This window comes from Ovis aries, chromosome 12 (assembly GCF_016772045.2).
Source record: "Ovis aries strain OAR_USU_Benz2616 breed Rambouillet chromosome 12, ARS-UI_Ramb_v3.0, whole genome shotgun sequence".
Classification (NCBI taxonomy): Eukaryota; Metazoa; Chordata; class Mammalia; order Artiodactyla; family Bovidae; genus Ovis; species Ovis aries.
In genome coordinates, this window is record NC_056065.1 from 76,984,296 (window position 1) to 77,007,334 (window position 23,039).

General features: G+C 44.7%; 1 protein-coding gene across 7 annotated transcripts in view; it reads left to right on the forward strand.

Moving 5' to 3' along the window:
• PTPRC (protein tyrosine phosphatase receptor type C) overlaps positions 1 to 23,039 on the forward strand; it is a 153,314-nt gene that overhangs the window by 42,631 nt on the left and 87,644 nt on the right. For 2 of the 7 annotated variants that reach the window (XM_060396233.1, XM_042229306.1), the window contains exons 3-6: positions 13,829 to 13,855; positions 17,182 to 17,361; positions 21,187 to 21,411; positions 22,189 to 22,260. In XM_060396233.1, the coding sequence (XP_060252216.1) occupies positions 13,829 to 13,855; positions 17,182 to 17,361; positions 21,187 to 21,411; positions 22,189 to 22,260 (504 nt within the window). The remainder of the gene's footprint in view (positions 1 to 13,828; positions 13,856 to 17,181; positions 17,362 to 21,186; positions 21,412 to 22,188; positions 22,261 to 23,039) is intronic. The other 5 variants (XM_042229311.1, XM_042229312.2, XM_042229308.1 and 2 more) reach the window with 4 other exon arrangements.

The window sequence follows — 23,039 nt, forward strand, 5'->3', positions numbered from 1 at the left end:
ATTAGCAGAAAATATAGAGATTAAATGTAGCTTTAAATGAACTTCTTTAACACACAGTCAATATTAATTTTCTAATTACAAATATAATATATTCACAATAACAGTGTAGACACAGAAGTATGCAAATAGATGGACAATAAGGTAAGCAGTTAAAAATATTTATTAGTTAATATAATGATGCATACACTTCTAGATTCTCTTCCCCATGCATATACCAAAGTGACTCAATTTAATTTACCAAAAACTTTAATCATACCATATGCTGCAAAACCACTCTACCAGAATTCCCACTCCGTTTTTGGAGACTCTGCAGTTCCCCCAGTAGTTTGCATAATTCTTTAAAATTATCTATTAACAGTTATATAGCACGTGAATTTCATTTAACTATTTCTGTAATCTGAAGGCCTGATTTCAGTTATAACAAATTTTTTCCAGTCATCCTTGGAAAACTTTCAACATTTCTCAATTCCACTCACTGTAAGATTGTAGTAACTGTAGTTTTTTGATGTGTAATTCATTTTTGTGAGCAAGTGAAAATGAGTGAAAGCCACTCAGTCGTGTCTGACTCATTGCTACCCCATGGGCTAAACAGCCCATGGAATTCTCTAGGCCTGAATACTGGAGTGGGTAGCCTTTCTCTTCTCCAGGGGATCTTCCCAACCCAGGAATCGAACCAGGGTATCCTGAATTACAGGCAGATTCTTTACCAACTGAGCAATCAGGGACAAAATCTAAATTTTAAAGAAAATGTAATTTTGTTGAGATAGGTGAGAGACTATGAAATAAGAACTTATAATACAAAAAAAAAAAAAAAAACCCAGTGCTTTCTCACTAAATGTGCTCCAATTTACCTTTATTTCATTTGCGTGTAACTTTCATTCTTAAAAAAAAAATACCATTGATAATTCTCATTACAGTAAGAATTCACTTAATTGTGGCCTCAGCTTCCCCCTCACTAGGGTCAATTGGAATAGATTCTCATAAGGAGAAAAATGATGTGAAAAAATTAAATCTATGAGCTTCTCATGAGATTTCCATCAGAATTATCTCAGCCCAAGTATACTTTTTTGTTCTATGACATGAAATGATGTACTAGGCCAGAAACCAGATTTCTTTGATTATAAGTCAGGCATAAAAATGATTTTTCTATCTCTGTAAATTAGGTATAAGTTATGCAAATATGTTAATGAACTGATAATTCAAACCCATGTGGTTTGTTTTTGTTGGATCATTTTATCACTTATAAAAGGAAAGAAGACCTCTCTATCCATTTTATTTCATTACACACACACACACACACACACACACACACACATTTTGGGTAACACCTCACAGCTGGCAGGATTCTAGTTCCCTGGCCAGGGCTTGAACCCATGCCTTATGAAGGGGTGCACAGAGTCTCAGCCACTGGAGCACCAGAGGACCTCTCAGGCTTCCCGACCCTGAATGCCCCCTTTATTTGACCAGTGGCTCTGCTCCTGGATCTGAAATGGGTGGGCCAATTTCTGTTCTCACTGCTGACTTCACTTTAAAGGATGACCAGAGCCTGTGAAAAGCACCGTTCCAGAGCTCTGCCTGCCCAGAGTCCGCGCCTGCCTCAGGATTGAGGGCCACACCTCGCACTCAGGGGTATGCATGCTCTGTGAGGTGAAAGTGGCGCCTTAATGTGAGCAGTAAGTCAAGACGCAGCTGCAGCGAGAAACAGACGCATGGCGAGGCGTTTTATTTTGGCCGCCGCACGCCCGCGCTTCAGTGTTGTGATGCTGCTGTGTTTTTTAATAACGAGATTCAGTCAAACCAGTTTCAACTCAATACACAGAGTTGACGTGCTGTCTGGGCCCCCAAGCTGGCACTGGACACTTGAGGACTCAGGTCTAATGAAGCCATGTCTGGAGGTTTTAAAAGAGTGAGAACATTAGCGTGGCTTGCTCGAAAGCCTCTGGTATGCTTTCGACTTTGGGCAATGCCTCGGCCAGTCGGTAAGGAGGACAGTGAACTGGACGTGAGGCTGAAAGGAAGGCACGCCTGTCTCCATCCAGCAAACTGCTATTATTATCTTTTGGTGTGCATACAACTTATTTACAGTGTTGCTATATTAACTCTACAAAGAACAGAGACACACAGACAGAAGCTTGAGCTGTATAGTACTCCCATAGTTCTTTAGGACCACTTAGTATTTCAATATTGCGTTAGCCTCTGATATCCTATAAATGTAAGTTAGAGGCAAGAAGAAAAGTCTTTCATAGGCTATCACTATTATACAACTTAAGATCTGTGTCAGTAGGTGAGGGGTTTGGGGTAGTGTTCTGGGTGATGGCCAGAAGGCTGGGTCCCAGACTGCATGGCGCTGGTGTCTGAGCACCTCTGGGAAGGGAGGCCTGGAGCTCAGCACCCATGGGCCCCAGCCATTTCCACTGCTTGCCCGAGACAGAAATCACAGCTGATGGGTCATTAGGAAACCACATGTTTTTGAGGGCTGGTATCTTTATTTTCACTCATAAGCCCTTCTTTGATAAAATTTCTCCAAAGCCCTCCAGGGGATGTTGTTATTCAGCTGCTAAGTCATGTCCGTATTCTTTGCAGCCAGGCTCCTCTGTCCTCCACTATGTCCTGGAGTTTGTGCAGACTCATGAGCATTGAGTCGGCGAGGCCATCCAACCATCTCACCCTTTGCCACTTTCTCCTTTTGCCTTCAACCTTTCCCAGCATCAGGATCTTTTCCAATGAGCTGGCTCTTTGCTTCAGGTGGCCAAAGTATTGGAGCTTCAGCAACAGTCCTTCATCCGACGGATGAGGAGCATGCAAAAGAAATATAGAAGACACACCCCTGGATATGAAAAGCACATCCATGCTAAGGGCACACGACATACTCTGGGGGGAGCTCAGAGTCTTTCCTTTCTTTCCCAGCACAAGTTGCATTAATTGCACAAAAGTTCTGCAAAAATTGAGAATTCAAGATGGTAGGCACATGTAGATTCTTACTCAACTCATAATGGAAAATAAAATGAGATTTGGAGTGCCAATTAAATGAATAGGTGACTCAGCCCTGAGAGCCTCTTAAAATGGTAGCTTTAACGACCCCTGGATTCCTGACTCTTTTTGAAAATTAGGACTACTGAGAGTCACCAAGTGAAGAAAGCAGAGTGCTGGATGGGTGCCATTGGGATGAACGTTGATTCAACACCACTTGTGTGCCTGCTGTGCAGTTTGTGAACCCTCCACCAGTATTACTCTATCTAATCCTTTGTACCTACACGTACATGAGGTGTGGTGATTCTGTCTCCACACACAAAGAGAACAAAGCTCACAGATATTATTCAGTCTGCTCGAGGTCCTAAGTGGCTGGCTAGGATTCAACACCAGGTCGTTGTGACTGCGATGCAGAGCTCGGTTTGCTGTGGGTATGGGTTTGCATTTTGGTCTTCATTGCAGGACATAAATAGAGACGTGCAGGAAAATGTGGAAGCACACGAACATGTCAAGAGGAACCACAGTACTGTCTTATGAAATGAGCAATTACACATCCCATATCTTACAATGAGTTTCAGAATTATCTTGCTCAATGTTGTGTTTCCATGTACGAACTGCATGAAGGCTAAAACCCAATATATTTATTATTTACCTTCCATAAATAGTCCCTGTGTAACACACAAGGCCTGACGATTCACCAGCAACTTTAAGGAACACAAATGGAGTTAACAAGTCAGATTCCCAAAGGTGATAATCATGGTGTTCATGAGAAAAACAGTGGTCGTTATCCATGTAAGTCCCTAAGTGAGGAAGGGCTCAGTGATTACTTAGGGGCTGAGTGCACTCATTAAGTGCTTCACATTGTCTTACCTAACAGACAGAGCCCTAGTAGATATTATAGATTAACTGGAGAACTGATGTTCAGAGAGGATATGCCACTTTTCCAAGGTCAGACAGCTGGAGAGTGGAGATGGAGGGATTCAAGCCATCCTGTGCTGTTCCAAACAGCTATGACCTTAACTGGAACATTCCATGGAAAGAGATAACTAAATAGATAAGTTTACTCATGATATATATGCCCGTGAGTGCCATACATCATTATTATTCTAAACACTGGAAGACCTTGGTGACCTGAGAGGACCAGGAAAGTTGTCATGAGGTTGGATTTTGAATCAAGTCTTGGATGGCCACGACTCAGGGTCATTAAAAGAAGGAAAGATACTCCAGGTCAGGGTAAAAGAAAACTGAAAGGGAAGTGGGGAAGTGTGCTGAAACCCTATTTGGTTGCAATAAATTGCACTTAAACTGAATTTGAAGTTAAATAAGTAATTTCATTTCAGCATACCGATAATGTCATTGGAAAGGCAATTTGGAGATAGATTGGGAAGGGCTTTCAATAATAACAGTAAAGATTCTGGAATCTTCTACTAAGTTATTTTAACAAGAATCAAGCATATGTCAGTACATTGTAAAAGTGGACTCCTCGTGGCTGTATCTAAAATGCATGGGGAAGTGGGGGGTTGGTTCACAGTTTAGGCCCGAGTGTAAAGGTTGGTGAAATCGGACGAGGTCAGAGTCAGACTAGGGGAAAGGCTGGGGAAAGAAGCTCGGAGCCCAGGTATTAGATATTCACGGAGTCTGAGCCAGAGCTCAAGAGTAATGTGAAATGGATGCTCTGAATCCTGCAGTGCCAGGGGTGGCCTTCTGTGGTTGATAAAAAATGCTGGCTCTTTGCTGTCTGGCAGAGGTGGGACTGAGTTTTTGCACTGTTAACTTACTCACCCTCTGTGTTCATTTAATCCAATTTATTCAAACTGTCAGCATCCTTGTTTTCTCATTTATGAAGCAAGAGTTCTAACACCCCCACAGAGTTATTCCAAAGAAAGTAGGTATTCCAAAAACGCTCCTTTTTACTTGAGAGAGAGGAAAATTTCCTGAGACACAAAGGCCCAAGAAACTGACCCAATATGAATCTTCCTGAAAACATTCAATAAAAATGATCTCATGACCTTTTCCAGGATTGATAATTTATGGGTGTTCATATGCTGTTTTAATATTTTGTATATCATTAACTATCTTCAGCTAAGACCTAAGGCAGTTGGAAAGATTGAAGGTGGAAAGAGAAGGGGGCAGCAGAGGATGAGATGGTTGGTTGGCATCATGGACTCAATGGACATGAGCTTGAGCAAGCTCCGGTAGACAGTGAAAGACAGGAAACCCTGGCGTGCTGTAGTCCACGGGGTCTCAAAGAGTTGAACACGACTTAGCAGCTGAACAACAACATCAGGGCAGTTGGTAGAAACACTCGGCATGGAAAATGGTTCCTAACCAGGGCTGAAGCCGGTTGGTGACGTGCCTGAGGGACCAGAACGGACCTATACATTTCTGGGTTCTCAGGCGTGACCTTTCAGGAGGCTTCAAGTGTGATATTAAGGAAGTTGCTGAACATATTTAGCTCAGAACATTTGCTTGCAAAGGGTGTGATGTGTTGCGTCGTAGCGGGAGAGTAACATTCGTAGGTGATGATAAAGAACTCTGCACTTGGTGAAATATTTTCACCTCTGCCCTCTTTGGTCATTTCATAACCTTAAGGTTAAAAGAGTGTGAATTCTATTTACAAATAAGCACATCTGTCTTACTTTTTTCTTCGGAACCTGTTTTCTCTAAGCTGCATTATGTAACTAATGAATCCAATTTCACTGCGGGCCCAAGAGACGGTGACTTTTTACTTTATTGAAGAGGAGCTTGGATTTAACTTTTTTTTTTTTCTCATTAAAATATGATTTGCAAACGCCTTTCCAAACGGAGTGCTTCCAAGGGGTACAAACCACCCTCCTAATTCTCAACCTTCTCCTTGAAACACCTTTTCATTGAAACAAAAACAGAGAGCTCTGAAACTCAGGGCTGCAGCACCAGCTCATTGTCTTATCAGCCGGCTTCGCCATCAACTAGAGAAGTTGTGGTTTAACCCCGGGCTGGGGCCGCTGCCGACGCTGCCATGGCAACGCGCTGCACCATTTGCAAAGGCTTGCGCGCTTAACCGCACGGCTACACCTCTTCCTTTCCTATAAAGACTCAGAATCAGAAAAACAGAAGTACCCTGGAGGAGGAGAAACCACAAGAGCAGAAAAGCCACCAAGGCTGCTCTTCGCTGTGCAAACAGCCTTCTGATGAGAAGAGTGTGTTGAGAACCTCTTCTGTTTGAAAGGGGAGCTTTTCCCATTAGGCCAGGTTCCTTTAATGATTTTGAAAGTCAATCAAGTGTTTCTGTTCGGAGTTTTCAGCAAGGGGAAATGAAGTTAGTAGCGCGTGTTATCAGACTCTGCTTTTATTTCCCTTCCCTTCTGGGCAGCCTGGCCAGACCTAGGGATCTTGTTTGCCAGAGGGGAGACAGGTTGGTTAGGCAGACTCGCTGCAACCTAGCGTCCTTCTCCTGTTTATCTATTACTGTCTAGTGTTTAGTTCACTAGAAGATAGTATTGGGCTGGCCAAAAAGTTCATTTGGGGTTTTCCATAACCTCTTGGCCAACCCACTATAATTTAGATTTCACTCTTGGTTCCTTTTTAAAAAAAGTCTGTGGGTGCTAAGTCATGGACCTTGACCCAGACCTGGATCAGTGCCCAGCCCTGCAGCCAGCTGTCAACCCCTGGCCCCAGGAAGCCCACCCACCACCCTCTCTCTCCCATATCCCACCTCTTTTAGGAGATGTAGGTTTGATCACAGACTTTTTTGCTTGTTTAGTTTTAAAGCATGCACATAATAAGAGTAAACCATTTTCAGGAATGTTTTATTTTCCCTTCCTTGAAGCTTTGTGTACAAATACTGAAGAATAAGGGATTCCCTGGTGGTTCAGTGGTAAAGAATCTGCCTTCAAAGCAGGAGACATGGGCTCGATCTCTGGATCAGGAAGATCCCCTGGAGAAGGAAATGGCAACCCACTCTACTCTTCTTGCCTGGGAAATCCCACAAACAGAGGGGCCTGGTGGGCTACAGTCCACAGGGTCACAGAGAGTCAGGCAGTACTGAGTACACACACACACACTGAAGGATAAGGTGTCAGCTTGGTTCTATTTATTTATTTTTATTTTAAAGATTGGATTTTTTTATGTGGACCATTTTTAAAGCCTTTAATGAATTTTATAATATGGCTTCTGTTTTATGTTTTGGTTGACTGTGAGGCATGTGACAGGCATGTAACTCCCTGACCGGGGATGGAGCCCGCAAGCCCTGGAAGGTGAGGTCGTAACCGCTGGACCACCAGGGATGTCCCTCAGCTTGGCTTTAGTTCTGTTAGCTCACCACAGTTCTGTTCACACCCTTCCTTGCCTTCCATGCGCCCCCGTCACTTTTTTTTGTTTGTTTCTAAGTAAGAAGCTACCTCTTTTACAGCCATCATTCAGCTTTTAAAAAATAAATTTCAATGTATGACTTACTCTGAATCCCGCTTTGATGGTTCACACATGGCATTTTACTCATCGTGGGTCTCTTTAGAGTAACTACTGGATTGAGCATTAAATATGTTTCCCTTATGGCAGTGTGTAGTTGAAAAAGCCTGGGACATTTTAGAATCATGCTGCTGCTGCTGCTAAGTTGCTTCAGTTGTGTCCGACTCTGCGACCCCATAGATGGCAGCCCACCAGGCTCCCCTGTCCCTGGGATTCTCCAGGCAAGAACATCGGAGTGGCTTGCCATTTCCTTCTCCAATGCATGAAAGTGAAAAGTGAAAGTGAAGTCGCTCGGTCGTGTTGGACTCTTAGCCACCCTATGGACTGCAGCCCACCAGGCTCCTCCATCCATGGGATTTTCTAGGCAAGAGTACTGGAGTGGGGTGCCATTGCCTTCTCCGTTTAGAACCACATCTACATTTAAAACCAAACTCCTGCTAGGAGTTCTTTAGCCTTGCATGTGTTTATTTATTGAGACCTCCTCTGTTAAAAGAGGACAGTGCCACCTCCTCTCTGGGGTTTCTGATGAGATGGGACTGGGAGGTCTGTAGTAAGACCAGGCCACGGCCCTCCACCTGTTAGTTAGCATCCTCCAGCTGTCGAGAAGAAAACACAAACACGGAGCTTCTTGACCGTCTTTAACAGGTATTTCCTGTTGTCCTGCTGTTTGTTTTTCCTGAAGGTCTTGGCCAGTATCTCTTGACCTCCTTTCTTGTTCTTGAAATGTTGCTTTTTAGTGCTCCTCCTTCTGCTCGTGGATACAATACTGTCTCATTTCTGAGAAGAATTACAGTTTCCAGCGGTCTGTCTGCTCCTTGCACGCTCTTGTCTCTCCCGGGTCTTTCTTCTGCTTATTCTGGTCTCTGTCCTTCCTAAAAATTTTAGTCAGTCCATGCTTCTGGGAAGCCCATTGCATCTAAGAATGAGGCTTCCCAAAAGGGATGTGAAAATCTGTGCTAACTGATGGAGCTTATAAATCATGTTGTTCAGTTGCTAAGTCGTGTCTTATTCTTTCGTGACTCTGTGGACTGTAGTCCGCCAGACTCCTCTGTCTAAGGGATTTCCCAGGTAAGAATACTGGAGTGGGTTGCCATTTCCTTCTCCATGGTGTCTTCCTGACCCAGGGATTGAACCCATGTCTCCTACATTGGCAGGTGGATTCTTTACCACTGAATCACCAATAAATCTCCGAGTCTTTCTACGTGGCATGAAATCAGAAAGGCATTAAAACTCACTGAGCCTTAGTTTCCTTATCTGTCAAAAGAGCTCCATGTCAACAGATATTAAAATCCTATGTTCCTTTACCAGTTGAAATATCTAAAATGATTTTCTGGTGGTAAGCAGGAACTGTTTTATTCATGGGACTTTAGACACTTTAAAAATGTAAGCTATGTTTTAATACAAATTCTGCATAAAAAATAGGAGAACTAGTATCAGACAGTCTTCTTCATGTCTGCCACTTGCTCAGTGTGCAACTGAATAATTTACTAATCTCCTTTCAGTGTCAGTTTCATTCCCTGTAAAATAGGAAAAATAATTGCTGACTCATTGACTTGCTGGGATGCTTAAGGGCAAAAACATGTAAAGAGGCTTGCAGAGTGTCCAATACACAGCTTTTTGGCAAACTGTTGCTCTAATTATTATATTCACTGAAGGAGGGAAGGAGAGACTACTTCCTACAATTTTCCGAAGTCTAGCCAATGCTTTGTGTCTAGACTCATGCCATAGATGCGTAGTAACTGGATATATTTGTTGGATTTGCTGTTTGTTGCTCATACACTTAAAGAATAAGTTAAGGTAGAATCCTTTTATATTTATTATTCTGTTTTATTATTATCATGCCTTAGTAACCAAGGAAAACCATACATATCTATTTTACTTGACCTGTATTTTTTTTTGGGGGGGGGTTCTTGATTTGCCTTTTCCATTTTTATATTTTGCTTTTATGTTTACAGAGGTCAGATGTGCATTTTTACCCTTCAAAACATGCAACCACTCGTTGGAGGCTGGATCCTGAAAATCAGCATTTATTTCATTTCTTCTGCTCACTGCTCTGTCCTTGTACCTTTCTTAGATTTGCCAAACGAGACAGATTTGGATCCCTTTGGAAATGGCGTTCCATCCCTTTTGAGGGCGTAGGGGGTTGGGGCAGTGGTGGTTATAGGCACAGTTGGTATTTAAAGCTCAAGTATGTCTTTTGAAATGTCATTTTCACTCAATTGATTCCTAGTTTTTGCTGAAATCTCTGGTGGGGGACTTAGGGGTGTGACTTCAAGGTAACTTTGATTTGCAATCAGTTAAACATTTTGAGTTGTAAAAGAAACATATTGGGAAAGGTAAATTCAGTAACAAGACATGTGTTAGAATAACACGGCTTTGAAGATCAAGTGGCCTGTTATCTCCATTTTCATCTGTTTAATGTACCTCGTCAGTTCCGTGGGTGATTCACAGCAGCGGGATGGGAATGCTAGGACAGGATTTGCAGATTTTTGGTGCTCTTGTGCCACCTACTGGAACACTTCTAAATAGTCCTTTGTCTAATCGGTGAAAACTAGTTCTTAACCATATATAAATATATATTTTTAAAGGGTAAGAAATGTTATTCCCGGAAGAGAAAAAGTCAGATTATAGCATACAGAAACACTTGATATCTAATGGTGCTCTATTTTATTATATTTATTGGATATGATGTGTGTGTGTGGAACCCAAGAGACCATTCAATGTGAAAAAAGGAAAAATCTTGACGCCTTCTCTTGACTGCCACATCCTGAGCATGTACCTTCATAATTCCTACTGCTATTTCACACATTTTTCTCCGCCTGTTCTCCAGATTGTTTCCGTATTGCTCATGTAAGTTTGACACCTATTGTAATGCTATTTGTGTTAGCACAGCCTCCTAATATTAAATAGCTTTCTAGGGAGCTCAATGGTGAAGCCTTCTTCTGCCAGTGCCGGAGATGCAGGGTCGACCCCTGGGTAGGGAAGATCCCCTGGGGGAGGAAATGGCAACTCTCTCCAGGATTATTGCCTGGAGAATCCCAGGGACAGTGGAGCCTGGCGGGCTACAGTCCATGAGGCCACAAAGAGTTGGACACGAGTGAATGACTGGGCACATATATACAGTATTAAATCGGTACCTGTCATACATAAGTTATTAAGTGCTTTAGGCAGATATCTTATTTGCTTTTCCAGGTCTGTTTGATTCCACTAACAGTAGGTGGTTGCTTCCTAATCATACACGAACTTGGGTATAAAGAGAGCTGCCTGCCTATATCACACAACACAGGTAACCGCGCCACCTTCGTTGGCCGATCAGATCCCTCAGTGACCAAACGCATTGACCAGATGGCTGAATGGTGACATAGTTAAATATCTCACACAACCCTTCTCATCAGGTCTTCTTGTTTAGTGAAAAGGATTCAGCAGAGTCCCTTCGGCCTGTGATTTTGCTAACGTTCTGATGCACCAAGTGCAATAGACACTTGAAGTCACTGCTTATGTAGTTTTGGAAGAATTGCCGGTTAGGAAGGGGCGTCAACAGACTGTACAGACATTTGGTAGTTTAGCCTCCTCTCAATATTGACACAGTTTCAACCTTCCGCTACTTTATCATGGTTTTGTTTGTTGTAGTTTTTGTTTGTTTGTTTGTGTCTGGCTTCATCTCTGGGCTTACGGGATCTTAGTTCCCCCCGGCCAGGGATTGAGCCCTCAGCAGTGAAAGCGGGGAGTGCTGACCACTGGACCGCCAGGCAATTTCTATCCGCTCTTTATCTCACGTGGGGAGATAACCTCCACACAAGTATCTGTTGTGTTCTGTTGTGAAACAGTCATCAGAGGACTTCTGAGCGTGGATGTGTCCTTAGAGGCGCTTCCTGGAGGCTCCGTGGTAAAGAATCCACCTGCAATGCAAGAGACCTGGGTTTGATCCCTGGGTCCGGAAGATCCCCTGGAGGAGGGCATGGCAACCCACTCCGGTGCTCTTGCCTGCAGTATCCTATGGACAGAGGAGCCTGGGGGATTCCAGTCCATGGGGTCGCGAATAGTCAGACACAACTGAGCGACTAACACACTTCACATACACACATGTCCTTTCCATATGACTTAGATTTTTGACTAGTCTACTTCATGTAGACTGTCTTTATATGTGTTCCCGCCTTGCAAATTATAGCTAAATTCTAAAAACTAATTGAAATATTTTAATTGTAGTCTAGTGGATATGGCTTATGGAAATGAAAGTGTCTTTTCCAGTTACATTGCTGTAGTGCCTGAATATTTTAATGAACATTATATATATGAAAGTGGAAAAGTGTTAGTTTTTCAGTTGTGTTAGACTCTTTGAGACTCCACGGACTATAGCCTGCCAGGCTCCTCTGTCCATGGGATTCTGCAGGCCAAGAAGAATACTGGAGTGTGTTGCCATTTCCTCCTCCAGGGATCTTCCCAACCCAGGGATCGAACCTGGGTCTCCTGCATTGCAGGCAGATTCTTTACCATCTGAGTCACCAGGGAAGCTCATATTACATAAATAATGTATAGTATATATGTGTGTATCTATCTATCTATAAAATCAGTTCATTTTAGTCGCTCAGTCATGTTCGACTCTTTGCAACCCCATGGACTGCAGCATACCAGGCTTCCCTGTCCATCACCACCTCCCGGAGCTTCTTTAAACTCATGTCCATCGAGTTGGTGATGCCATCTCACCATCTCATCCTCTGTCAGCCCCTTCTCCTCCTGCCTTCAATCTTTCCCAGAGTCAAGGTCTTTTCCAATGAGTCAGTTCTTCATATCAGGTGGCCAAAGTATTGGAGCTTCAGCATCCGTCCTTCCAAGGAATATTGAGGACTGATTTCCTTTAGGGTGGACTGGTTTGATCTCCTAATACAAGAATATGTTTTATTTTGAAGAGCATACCAGGGAATGTAATTGAAGGACCCTCCTCGCTGATACACCTCTGATGGTGTTTTTGAGGGGAGAGGGTTTTTTTTTTTTTTTTTTTCAGATCTGTTTGTCCTCAGAAAATAAAATCTCGAGGCAGGAAGTAGTTTAAATACCAGCCCACGCATTATGCTACCCTCTCACAAGGTCAGCTGCCTGTCTTTTGGGGGAGAACCGACAGTATCTTTTTATTCAATACTTGTTTACTGAGAGGGCGGATGGATCCACTCCTTGCGATGGGCTGGAATCCAGCTCTCATCACGCCAGTACAGTAGCTGACCGTAATCCCTGAGCTCACAGGCTAAATGTACCGAGAAACGCTCTCCAACACCTCCTCCACCCGCCAGCCACCAACACTGGGAGTCTGCGTTAGGTGATCCTCATATTCTTCTCTCGGAGAAGGCGATGGAACCCCACTCCAGTGCTCCTGCCTGGAAAATCCCAGGGACGGAGGAGCCTGGTGGGCTGCAGTCCACGGGATCGCTAAGAGTCGGACACGACTGGGCGACTTCACTTTCACTTTTCACTTTCATGCATTGGAGAAGGAAATGGCACCCCACTCCAGTGTTCTTGCCTGGAGAATCCCAGGGACGGCGGAGCCTGGGTGGGCTGCCCTCTGTGGGGTCCCACAGAGTCGGACACGACTGAAGCGACTTGGCAGCAGCATATTCTTTTCTATGTCGTATTTCCTCTCGTCTGTCATCACACTGGATGGCTTTTCTCTTTCTTTTTTCTTTCTTTTCTTTTTTGTGTATATCTCACATTGGACTAAGTTCATTGAGGGTAGAGAATCTCTTTATCTTGATCATATTTAACCCTAGAATGTGGCATAATGTACAGAACATAGTCAGCAATCAATACTTATCATCTCAAGAAAGGGATTCGTTTGCGAAGTACTTTCCAGAAGTCCTTTAAGATTTTTTTTTGCAGACTTGAAATTAATTCCAACAGTTCTTCTTCAGCCTATTATTTTTATTTTACCCAAGAATTCAAAAACTAATATTAATAGGGTACTTTTTACATACTTTGGCTTTATAAACACGATGTTAAGAGAATAGCTATGGTTTCACCGAGAAAAAGGTGCTGAAAATTGTGACTGTGTGAATGTGAATCAACATGCTGCTGTTGCTAAGTCGCTTCTGTCGTGTCCGACTCTGTGCGACCCCAGAGACGGCAGCCCACCAGGCTCCCCCGTCCCTGGGATTCTCCAGGCAAGAACACTGGAGTGGGTTGTCGTTTCCCTCTCCAGTGCATGAAAGTGAAAAGTGAAAGTGAAGTCGCTCAGTCGTGTCCGACTCTTAGCCACCCCATGGACTGCAGCCCACCAGGCTCCTCCATCCATGGGAGTTTTCAGGCAAGAGTACTGGAGTGGGGTGCCAAGAGATGCTATATATGTATATATATATATATATATTTACATATGTATGTGTGAAATTTGAAAATTTCTAAGAGATGTTTCTTCTCCTTTTTTCAGGAAACTTTACCGGTCCTTCCACTCAAGGTATTTACATTTTACTTATTTTACTTTTTGTTGCTAACTTTGTATATTTAATGTTGATAAAATTTTCTGTGATATTCTAGTGAAATTGTTTTATACAGACAAGCCTTATAATCATGAATGGCTCTTGACATTCTCTTGTTCTTAATATTCCTACTTGAAAGTTATAAAGTTTAATAACTACCTGAACATATTATTATTTGTAGATGAATTATTGTGTATAAATTATAGCTTTTCTTACACCTGACAGTAAACCATATGGCAAGTTTTCAATCTCTTTTTAAATTTTATCACTATAAAGAAATCAATTTATTTTGGTCAGATTGCAGAGCTTCATAGTTAGGAAACTATGATAAATTAGAATTTTAAACATAATTTCATATATATCTGTATAAATTCCTACAACAGAAAAGTTTTGACAGTATTGAGATATTTTAAATAATCATTTCCAAGTTGTATTGTCACACCCAAACTGTTTTAACAAGCGTCCTAATCCTGAGGTAAATTAAATTTAAGCAATGAAGATGCTGACAATTAGTTCATATATTTCACATGTCAAAGGAGAGAGAAAAATTAGGTTACATCCGATTAAAAATAAATTACACTGGTTAAATGTTATTGTTATTGAAAATATGTTATAGGTACCCTATAACATTAATCATTAAGAAGATAGGTAATGTCCCTAAGATAACCCTGGTTTAACAATTATAGAGCACAGCTCTAATGAGGCACATTTGAAATCTCCTCAGAATTGTTTGTTATTTTTAAAAAAAGAATTTTAATTTGGAGGATAATCTCTTTACGATATTGTGATGATTTTTGCCATCCATCAACATGAATGGGCCACAGGTATATATGTGTCCGCTCCCTAAAGAAACTTTAGCCCATGGCAGAGAGGTCTTATAAATATATGAAAGTCATTGAAGCATAGCAGATTGTGATCAATCAGTTCATTCCCACCTGCTGACATACCCACCTTTTACAGAAGAGTAAGTTCGTCTCGACCACAGAAACTGGTTACTTTTGCCGGAGGGCGTGGGAACGGGGTGGAAAGGAGAGGGAACATTTTAAACAGTAGGTGACCCTCACCTTATTGCGAGAGTTTCCACGCTCTCTGCACGAACCCATCACAACAAGCCTCCAAACGGTGAAACCGGGTAAGTGAAAATAGTGGCCCCGGATGCAAGCCAGAATATTCTCTCCCAAGTACGAGAATACGATCGGTGGGAACCAGTCTCTTTTCCTGAAAGCAGAAGGACTCACTGGAACCGTGCAGACACAAATGTTAGTTTAGCCTAAAAACAAGACCCTGGTCAAGTCCGTAGTGCTGGCTGTGGATTAACGTTACTGGGCAGAATCTTCAGCTCCTCCCGCGCTTCTTTCTTCTCCCCGCCCCCGCCCTCCTCCAGTCTCTCCCGGCCCCACGCCCCTCCCGTCACAGACAGGAAGGTGCCACTTGCTTATTACTCAGCTGGATGTGTTGGCGTGTCACTGTGGATGAAAGTTTGTTAATTAAACTCCTTATTTGTGACGTCCTGCTGCTGCTGCTGCTGCTGCTGAGTCGCTTCTGTCGTGTCCGACTCTGGGCGACCCCATAGACGGCAGCCCACCTGGCTCCCGCGTCCCCGGGATTCTCCAGGCAAGAACACTGGAGTGGGTTGCCGTTTCCTTCTCCAATGCATGAAAGTGAAAAGTGAAAGTGAAGTCACCCAGTCGTGTCCGACTCCTAGCGACCCCATGGACTGCAGCCTACCAGGCTCCTCCGTCCTAGGTTATGACATTTTAGGGATTTGGGGCCTGTCTTTGGCAAAGACCACACGGAGCAACTGCACTGTCTCTGTAATTACAGACTAGTTCTGTGACCTTTCGGGCGCTCTGGCCTCCGGGCAATTCCATGTGACTCAGGCAGATTTCATAGCTATTTGGTGAAGAATGGATTTCACGTCACCTTCGACATTGATGACTGAAGCTGCGAATTCCTTCCGTCGTTTGCTGTTTCTATTTTCTTAATCCTTTGCTCGGATCTTCCATTTCTGTTCTTCGTTCTGTTGAACTGAATGAATCAAAATGCTTGTGTGATAGAACTCAACTTTTCATGAATTAGATATTGCATAACATGAAATTTGCTAGTCATGGAAGTAAACACAGGTTAAACAGAAAATTCAGAAAAAAATGGATCTCTATAATCCCATTAGTCAGAGATCACCGTGTTGTTTTATTTATTTATTTGTTTTAAACAGCGGGTGTACTTCCCCCTTCCTCTGAGATGAGGAAGCCTGCTCACCGAGGAAGAGTGCCCACGTGCTGCGGCCTCAGGCCCATGGCTCCTGCTCGCCCTGCCTGCAGCCCCTTCCACTGCGCACTCATCTCGGCGGTGCACCGTTCTACTCCACCGCCCCCTCGCCACATTTTTTTTTTTTTCTGAAGTGAACTGAAACTGGGGGAAATGTTACCTCAGCATCTCAGACTGATGTTTCATTTGTTATCATGAAAAAATATTTTTTTGGAGACTTAGGTCATTTGTATATTTGTGAACTTTGTTTTCCAGTCTTTTACTCACTCTTTGTTTGAATTTCTTTTTTCCATTTTATTAATTTTTTAAAAAACTTCTTGTTTTGTATTGGCATATAACTGGTTAAAAATACTGTGATAGTTTTCAGGTAGACAGGAAAGGGACTCAGCCATATATATACGTGTATCCATTCCCCCCCAGATTCCTCCCATCCAGGCTGCCACGTGGCACTGTGGTTTGTTTGGATCTGATTAATTAAAAAAAATCAGCGTGTGCATTTAGCACATTTGTCTTTCATTTTTTATCTCCTGGCACCCTAGCCCTCCTAATGAACCTCTTCAACTTTATTTTTCTTAATCCTTTTCCTTGATGAGTCTTCTGTAGTTTCTTTTAATCATCTTCACGTTCTGTGTTTCATCCTTCTGAACCTGAGTGCTTCGGACAGAATCCACCAGTGAAGTAAGAGGCGGGGAGAGGATTACTGCTTTTGATTCCATTTCCCTATTTTCACCTTTAGCCCCCATTTTGTAGCTTGCGTTACACATGTCTACATCTTCTGTCTATACCTCTGCACGCATCTTTATTTGTATATATGCGTGTGCACATGTGTATCACATACACACACCCCATATACACATATATACCACGGCTCCTGGCAGGATGGTGTGTGTATGTATTTACGTATATGCGTGTGTGTTGATGTACACACAGTAATGGGTGGGAGAGTTGGCAGGCTCAGATGGTGTGATTTGGGGTATGACTCACGTGTCTGTTTTCTCCTTCCTGCATCTCCTGCGAACATGATGGAACACAACAGAAGAGTCCTCTGCTCCGACTCCAGGTGGCCCCTTACCTGCTCCCACCACTGCATTCTCACCCGCAGACACCTCTGAACGAGGAAAAGACTCCTCAGAGACCTCACCTTCTGCGAGTCCACACAGTCTCACCACAACAGCACCCCTGACCTCTTGGAAAAGTGATAGCACTGCTGTGCCAGGTTGGCAGAGATTAACTGACACAGGATTAGGAAAACTCGTCTCTCTCGCTCTCTTTTTAATTTTAAAGTTATCAGAACAGTTTGCCTTTAAATTCTGTGTTCGGTGTCTGTGTATGTGATTTCGCTGAAGTGTGTAAAGTGTAGAACCTCTAGGTTTTAGTGGAATGTTGGCAGACTCAAGTCACGAAGCCTGTTGTTGGGGAGAAGGGGAGAGAGGGAAGCCCCCTAGGTAGTATGAGTGTGTGCATGGATGTGGGGAGTGGGTTCTGAGTGTCCTCTGGCTCACGTACCACCTCATTTTCCTGGATCCTGCTCACCTAGACTTTCTGTAGCCCTCCAAGAGTCAGAATGTCCCCTTTCAGGTTGTCAGTCTTACCCTTCCTGGCTTTTACCCCAAAGCAGAGCTTTTCTTGGTTCAATCCCAGGTTCTCAATATCAGAAAATCACTGGAGACAGACCTTTGATTTTTTTTTTTTTAATCACGCTGAAGGGTAATAATACAGCTTTGTTCTTGGATTTCTTCAGGGATTCTTTTTTTTTTTTTCATTATTTAATTAGGGTCATGAGTCCCAACATTAGAATTTAAGATAGCAGGGCCATGTTGGTAGCAAAGTGGCAGAGTGCATGGGAGGTGTTTCTGCCGGGAAAAATCTCTGAGGTTCCTAGAATCCGGGGACACCAGTGAGCTGCTGGTTCTCTGTTTAATGTCAGGTTTGCAAGTGTATCTGCCACATAAACTGACCATCCTGAGGACTGTTCCTGCTTTTTGCCTTAATAATGTGCTGGGTGCCATTTTCTGAGGCAAACTGTTCAATAGGCCTGCTCTGATTAAAGAGAAGAAGAAATTTACTTGTTCAATTAGATCATCAATCTTAGCTTGGGTAGTGCAGTCACAGACCCATGTTCCACGGCACACATAGGGTTTTGAGTACCATCCCAGTGAAGTTTATTGGTTGTGGTAAGCAGTTATATCAATTGCAGTAATTTATATTTAATCTTTATCCCACTTTCCCCTGCAACCACAGGGCAGGCATGGTGGCTGGGACCTACCTAAACATGGCAAGCATTCAAATTCCCTTTAACAAAAGGAATGTGAGGATGAGGGAGCTGATGTCTAGTTCATGCTAAACTTTTTTAATGACTGAGTAACAGCACGGTGCACAAAGTTCTCTGTTTCAGAGATTCCCTGCTTTATCTCACACACACAACATTACTACTTTTTATTTCCACAACTTCCCCCCAAAGCCATTAAAGCCAGAGATTTACGTATGAAGCAAAGCTCGATAAAAAAAGGTTTAAAAGGAAATGGATTGGACATAAGGATGAATTCTTTACAAATACTAACTTGCTCTGGCACAGTAACACTGATGGTGAAATTAGCATGGAAATCTTCATATGCTTTCAAACAAAACACATTTTCTTTTCTGAAAAATAATCTTGGCAATAATCAAATTATTATTTTGAAATATTAAAACCATTCCTTTGGGATAAAAATTATGACAGGCAATCCACGAGCTTTAAATAGCCACCCCATTTCACTGACTCCAGCTGCCGTGGAAACTTTTCCAGGCAAGAATACTGGAATGGTTGCCATTTCCTTCTCCAGGGGATCTTCCTGACCCAGGGATTGAACCTGTGTATCTTGTGTCTCCTGCCTTGGGAGGATTCTCCACCACTGAGCCACCTATTGTTGTTCAGTTGCTAAGCTGTGTTTGACTTTTTGTGACTGCATGGAGCCACCTGGCAAGCCCTAAAAAGATCTGGAGATTTAGCAAATCCATAGATTCAAGAACTGTAGCTGGAAGGACTTTTTCCGAGACGCTTCCCATCCACGAATGAGGGCAGGGGTGATTGTCACACAGACTTGTCTGCTTTGTCCCATCAGGGACTTCTGTCCTGGTGGCTACGTCCACTAGTGAAAAATCGATTAGGATCAATTAACCTCGTTAAAATTGTGCTTGCCACTCCTATTCCGTCTCTGAGATCACTCCTCCAGGAAGAGCAGGTTCCCTTGAAGAGGGAAGGTCATGGATGTCTGGATCGGGAAGAGTGAGGGCTCTCAGGACGCCCTGAGGACTAGGGACCCTCGGGAGGGACAGAGAGAATGAGCTGGTGAGTGGAGGAGGAGAAAAAGGTGAGCAGGAAGCCTCAAGTCAAGCTCGATTTCAGAAGGGCCAGTCGTGTGCCTGCCGGTTTTTTGAAGGCTTAAAACAAACAAACCAACCAAGTTTCCGCTCTTCTGTTTCTGTGGGAAGCTGCTTCGGAGGATCTGGAACTGAAGAACGGGTGTTTACGTTCTCCGTTCTGGAGCAGCTTTAGTTACATTTGGGGGTTAAGGGGCTTCTGGAGCCTGAGCTGAGAACTCAGACCCAGAATCTGGGAAAGACGCGCATTCAGTTCTGGCAGGCATGGATGTGCGTGATGGGAGGGAGCCTGCGCGCTCACGTCAGAGCCATCGCAGGACGTGCACGTGCGTGTCACACACTGACACACCCAGCATCTAACTGCAGAAGCGCAGCCAACCTCGTACCTTTGAGCCAGTGACCCCAGTCGTCAGTGCAGCGAAGCCGCCACACAAGTTCACCCAGGAGCTAGCCCGTATTTCGTTTCTGCCAGGACAACGAAGCGTCTAGTTAGCACTGAGTGAATACTCGTTGCTCCCCTGTGCTGTGATTCTGGGTGAAGTGTGTGTGCGTGTGAGTGAGTGTGTCTGGGGGTGGGGCATGTGTGACACGCGGTGGGTGCTCTGAACCTTGACAACGAGGGGTCTTAAGGAAGTTCGCGGTGGGCTTTCGTCGGCGGCCATCCTTGATTCCACATCCACGAGCTACACCCGTGAGCTCGTCTGTGATTGGAAACCCAGTGGGCTGCTGACAGTGTAGCATGACGTTCTTGGGCTCGAAACCAGTCCACTTTCCCCTGGCAAGGGCAGCCGCCATCCTGAAGGGAACATCGTGACCCTCAGCTGGAAGAAAAAAGTACCCAGTTCCGCAAAGGTGCAGGCGAGACCCCCCGCAGCTCTGTTTTCAGAAAATCTGGAGGGAGCACCCGCACCACGGGCTTCCTCCGCCCCGAGGCTCCGGGCAGGGCTGGGGGGCAGGTCCTCCGTGGGGACCTCACCGCAGCCTTCCACCTTCAGAGCTCACTTCCACCTCTGCGGCCTCTGCCCCGCCAGCAGCACCCACTCTGTGCATATTCAGGGTCACGCATACCCCCCTACCCCCGCCAGGAAGCGAGGCCTCCCTGGGTGGGAGGGCAGACCTAGACTGTCTCTCCAGGTCCCAGATGCCTCGTTTACTCCTGCTGCTGAGTCTTTGCTGCTGCACGCGGGCTTTGTCCAGCTGTGGAAGCCCAGGGCTCCTTTCTAGATGGGGACTTCTCCTTGCGGTAGCTTTTCTTGTTGCAGAGCAAAAGCTCTAGCGCGCGGGGGCTTCCGTAGTTGCAACTCTGGGCGCTAGAGTGCAGGCTCCGCAGTTGCGGTGCGCGGGCTTGGTTGCTCCTTGGCGTGTGGGGTGTTCGTAGAGCAGGGATGGAACCCAGTGTCCCCTGCAGTGGAAGGAGGATTCGTTACCCCTGAGCCATCAGGCTAGCTCCCCCCACCCAACCCCCTGTGCTTTTACAATGTGAGTTGAGACGCCCTTCAAGTCATCTCTCCCGCGTGCCGCGCTGGTTTTCATCCGGGTTTGCAGACGGGTACGTTGTGATGCTGCAGGAGTGCTTGAGTGTTTGATGCCCGGCCTTAGCTTGATCAGTAGGCGATGCCTCCACGGGCCGCGTGGCCCTGCACTTGCCCGGCGGGAATGCTGATGGCCTTTGTGATTGCAGGTGCCCCAGGAGAAGGGACCACGGCCACCTTGCCTGCAGACCCCGCTGCCCCACCAGCCACCTCCCGCAGCCCTGCACTCAGCAGCACTGCTGCCTCACCTCCACTCACCTCCAACCCGACCACCCAGGATAACGCCTCACCTCCACTCACCTCCAACTCGACCACCCAAGATAAAGCCTCACCTCCACTCATCTCCAACCCGACCACCCAGGATAACACCTCAGGTTTGACTGTGATGCCTTAGGCATGTTAGATGCTGGATCATGAAATGGAAACTTGAGACCTTTAGGCAGCTGTTTTATTTCACACCCAACAGGGCTCAGTGGGTTTCCTGTTTTACAAATTTTCACACATTGGTACTAAATTAGGCAACAAAACCTTACCAGTAAGCTTCCTCTGGGCATGTTTTATTTTGTTATTTATTTTATAAAAGTTCATGGCAAAGAAGAAAGGTAACAAGCTCTCAGTCCCATAGCCCTGAGATCAAATCCAGCCTCTTCAACTTTCTGGTTGACTTCAGGAAAGTTGCTCCTACTTTCTGTGTGTCTGTTTTTCACTTCTTGTAAAAAGGGTGTAATAATACTCATTTCATAGGATTGATGTGAGGGTGGGATATGTAAAAAGCCTGGTATGAGATGAATAATACAAAAAGGTTACCGGGATCCTCGTTAGTATAACAATTAGAATAAGGAGAGTTATAACAGAATGAGAAGCAATTGGAGGGAGACTGCACATGTCAGAATTACACCAAAGAAGGGTTTCTTCTCAGCATATACAGTATCTGGTTCCAATGGTATGAACTCTTAGTCATCTTAAAGGGCCACGCGTAGATAAATCTTTGGCTCACTTTCTTATTTTAGCAACAAGCCAGCGTCCATTCAAATGAGGAGGAAGCCTCTAGCAAAGATTCCTCTAAGAAATGATCTTTGCGGAGGCGTCTTCCCCTCGCCCTTCGATGGGACAAGCTCATTAACTGTGAGCCTCTGTTCACTTCCTTGCAGATGAGCAGACCACGACCCCTGCACTGACCCCCGCATCCAACGTCAGTTCTGCAACTGCTCCCTCGACCACAGGTGACGACCTGGTCCCAGTCCTGCAGTCACCCCACCACCATGCCCTTGGGACAGGCTCCCTGCAGGCACTGCGTTGGCCCCATCTACCCCAGGCTCCTTCTTCAGGATGTTCACTTGAGTGTCCTAGTCCTGGTACTGTGGAGGGGCAGTTGGTCCAAAGCACTGATCCGTGTCTGCAGTGCCAGAGCCGCTGAGATCTGGGCCGGTGCCACTGTGATAACCTAGTGCATCCCGGTCGTAGCATTCCCCTCGGGTGTGAACTTGAGGAAAATGCGTAGAGATGACCAGCTAGCTATACCAGGACTTTTAAGAGTGGATTTCGGTCTTGGTATGAAACAGAACAGTTCTCTCAGTGGGAGGCTCCGTATCAAGAAGTCAATGGCAGGGGAGCCTCAGCATTCTGGGGCTGGGGGTATGGAGACAGAGATGAGGAGGCCTCCATGCGGGAGTGAATGCCCAGGAGTTGGCGGAGTCTGCGATGGGTCAGCCAATCACAGCCTGCCGGGGCGCTGTTCCCACCTCAGTTTCTCCATCTCCAAGACCAGCCTAGCAGGGATCTCGTATCTTCCACAAGCCACATTTCCGTCATGTTCATTAGTTAAATATATACGCTCACACAAGACTTGTCTCAATGGATGGACAGATTTTTCACCCTGAGTCTAGTATCTGGGCAAAGAGCTTACAAAAGTGAGACCAGAGCATGGGCAGCCCTTACCTATTTCTGATATTCTTTGCAAATGAAGTGAAGTCACTCAGTCGTGTCCAACTCTTCTTGACCC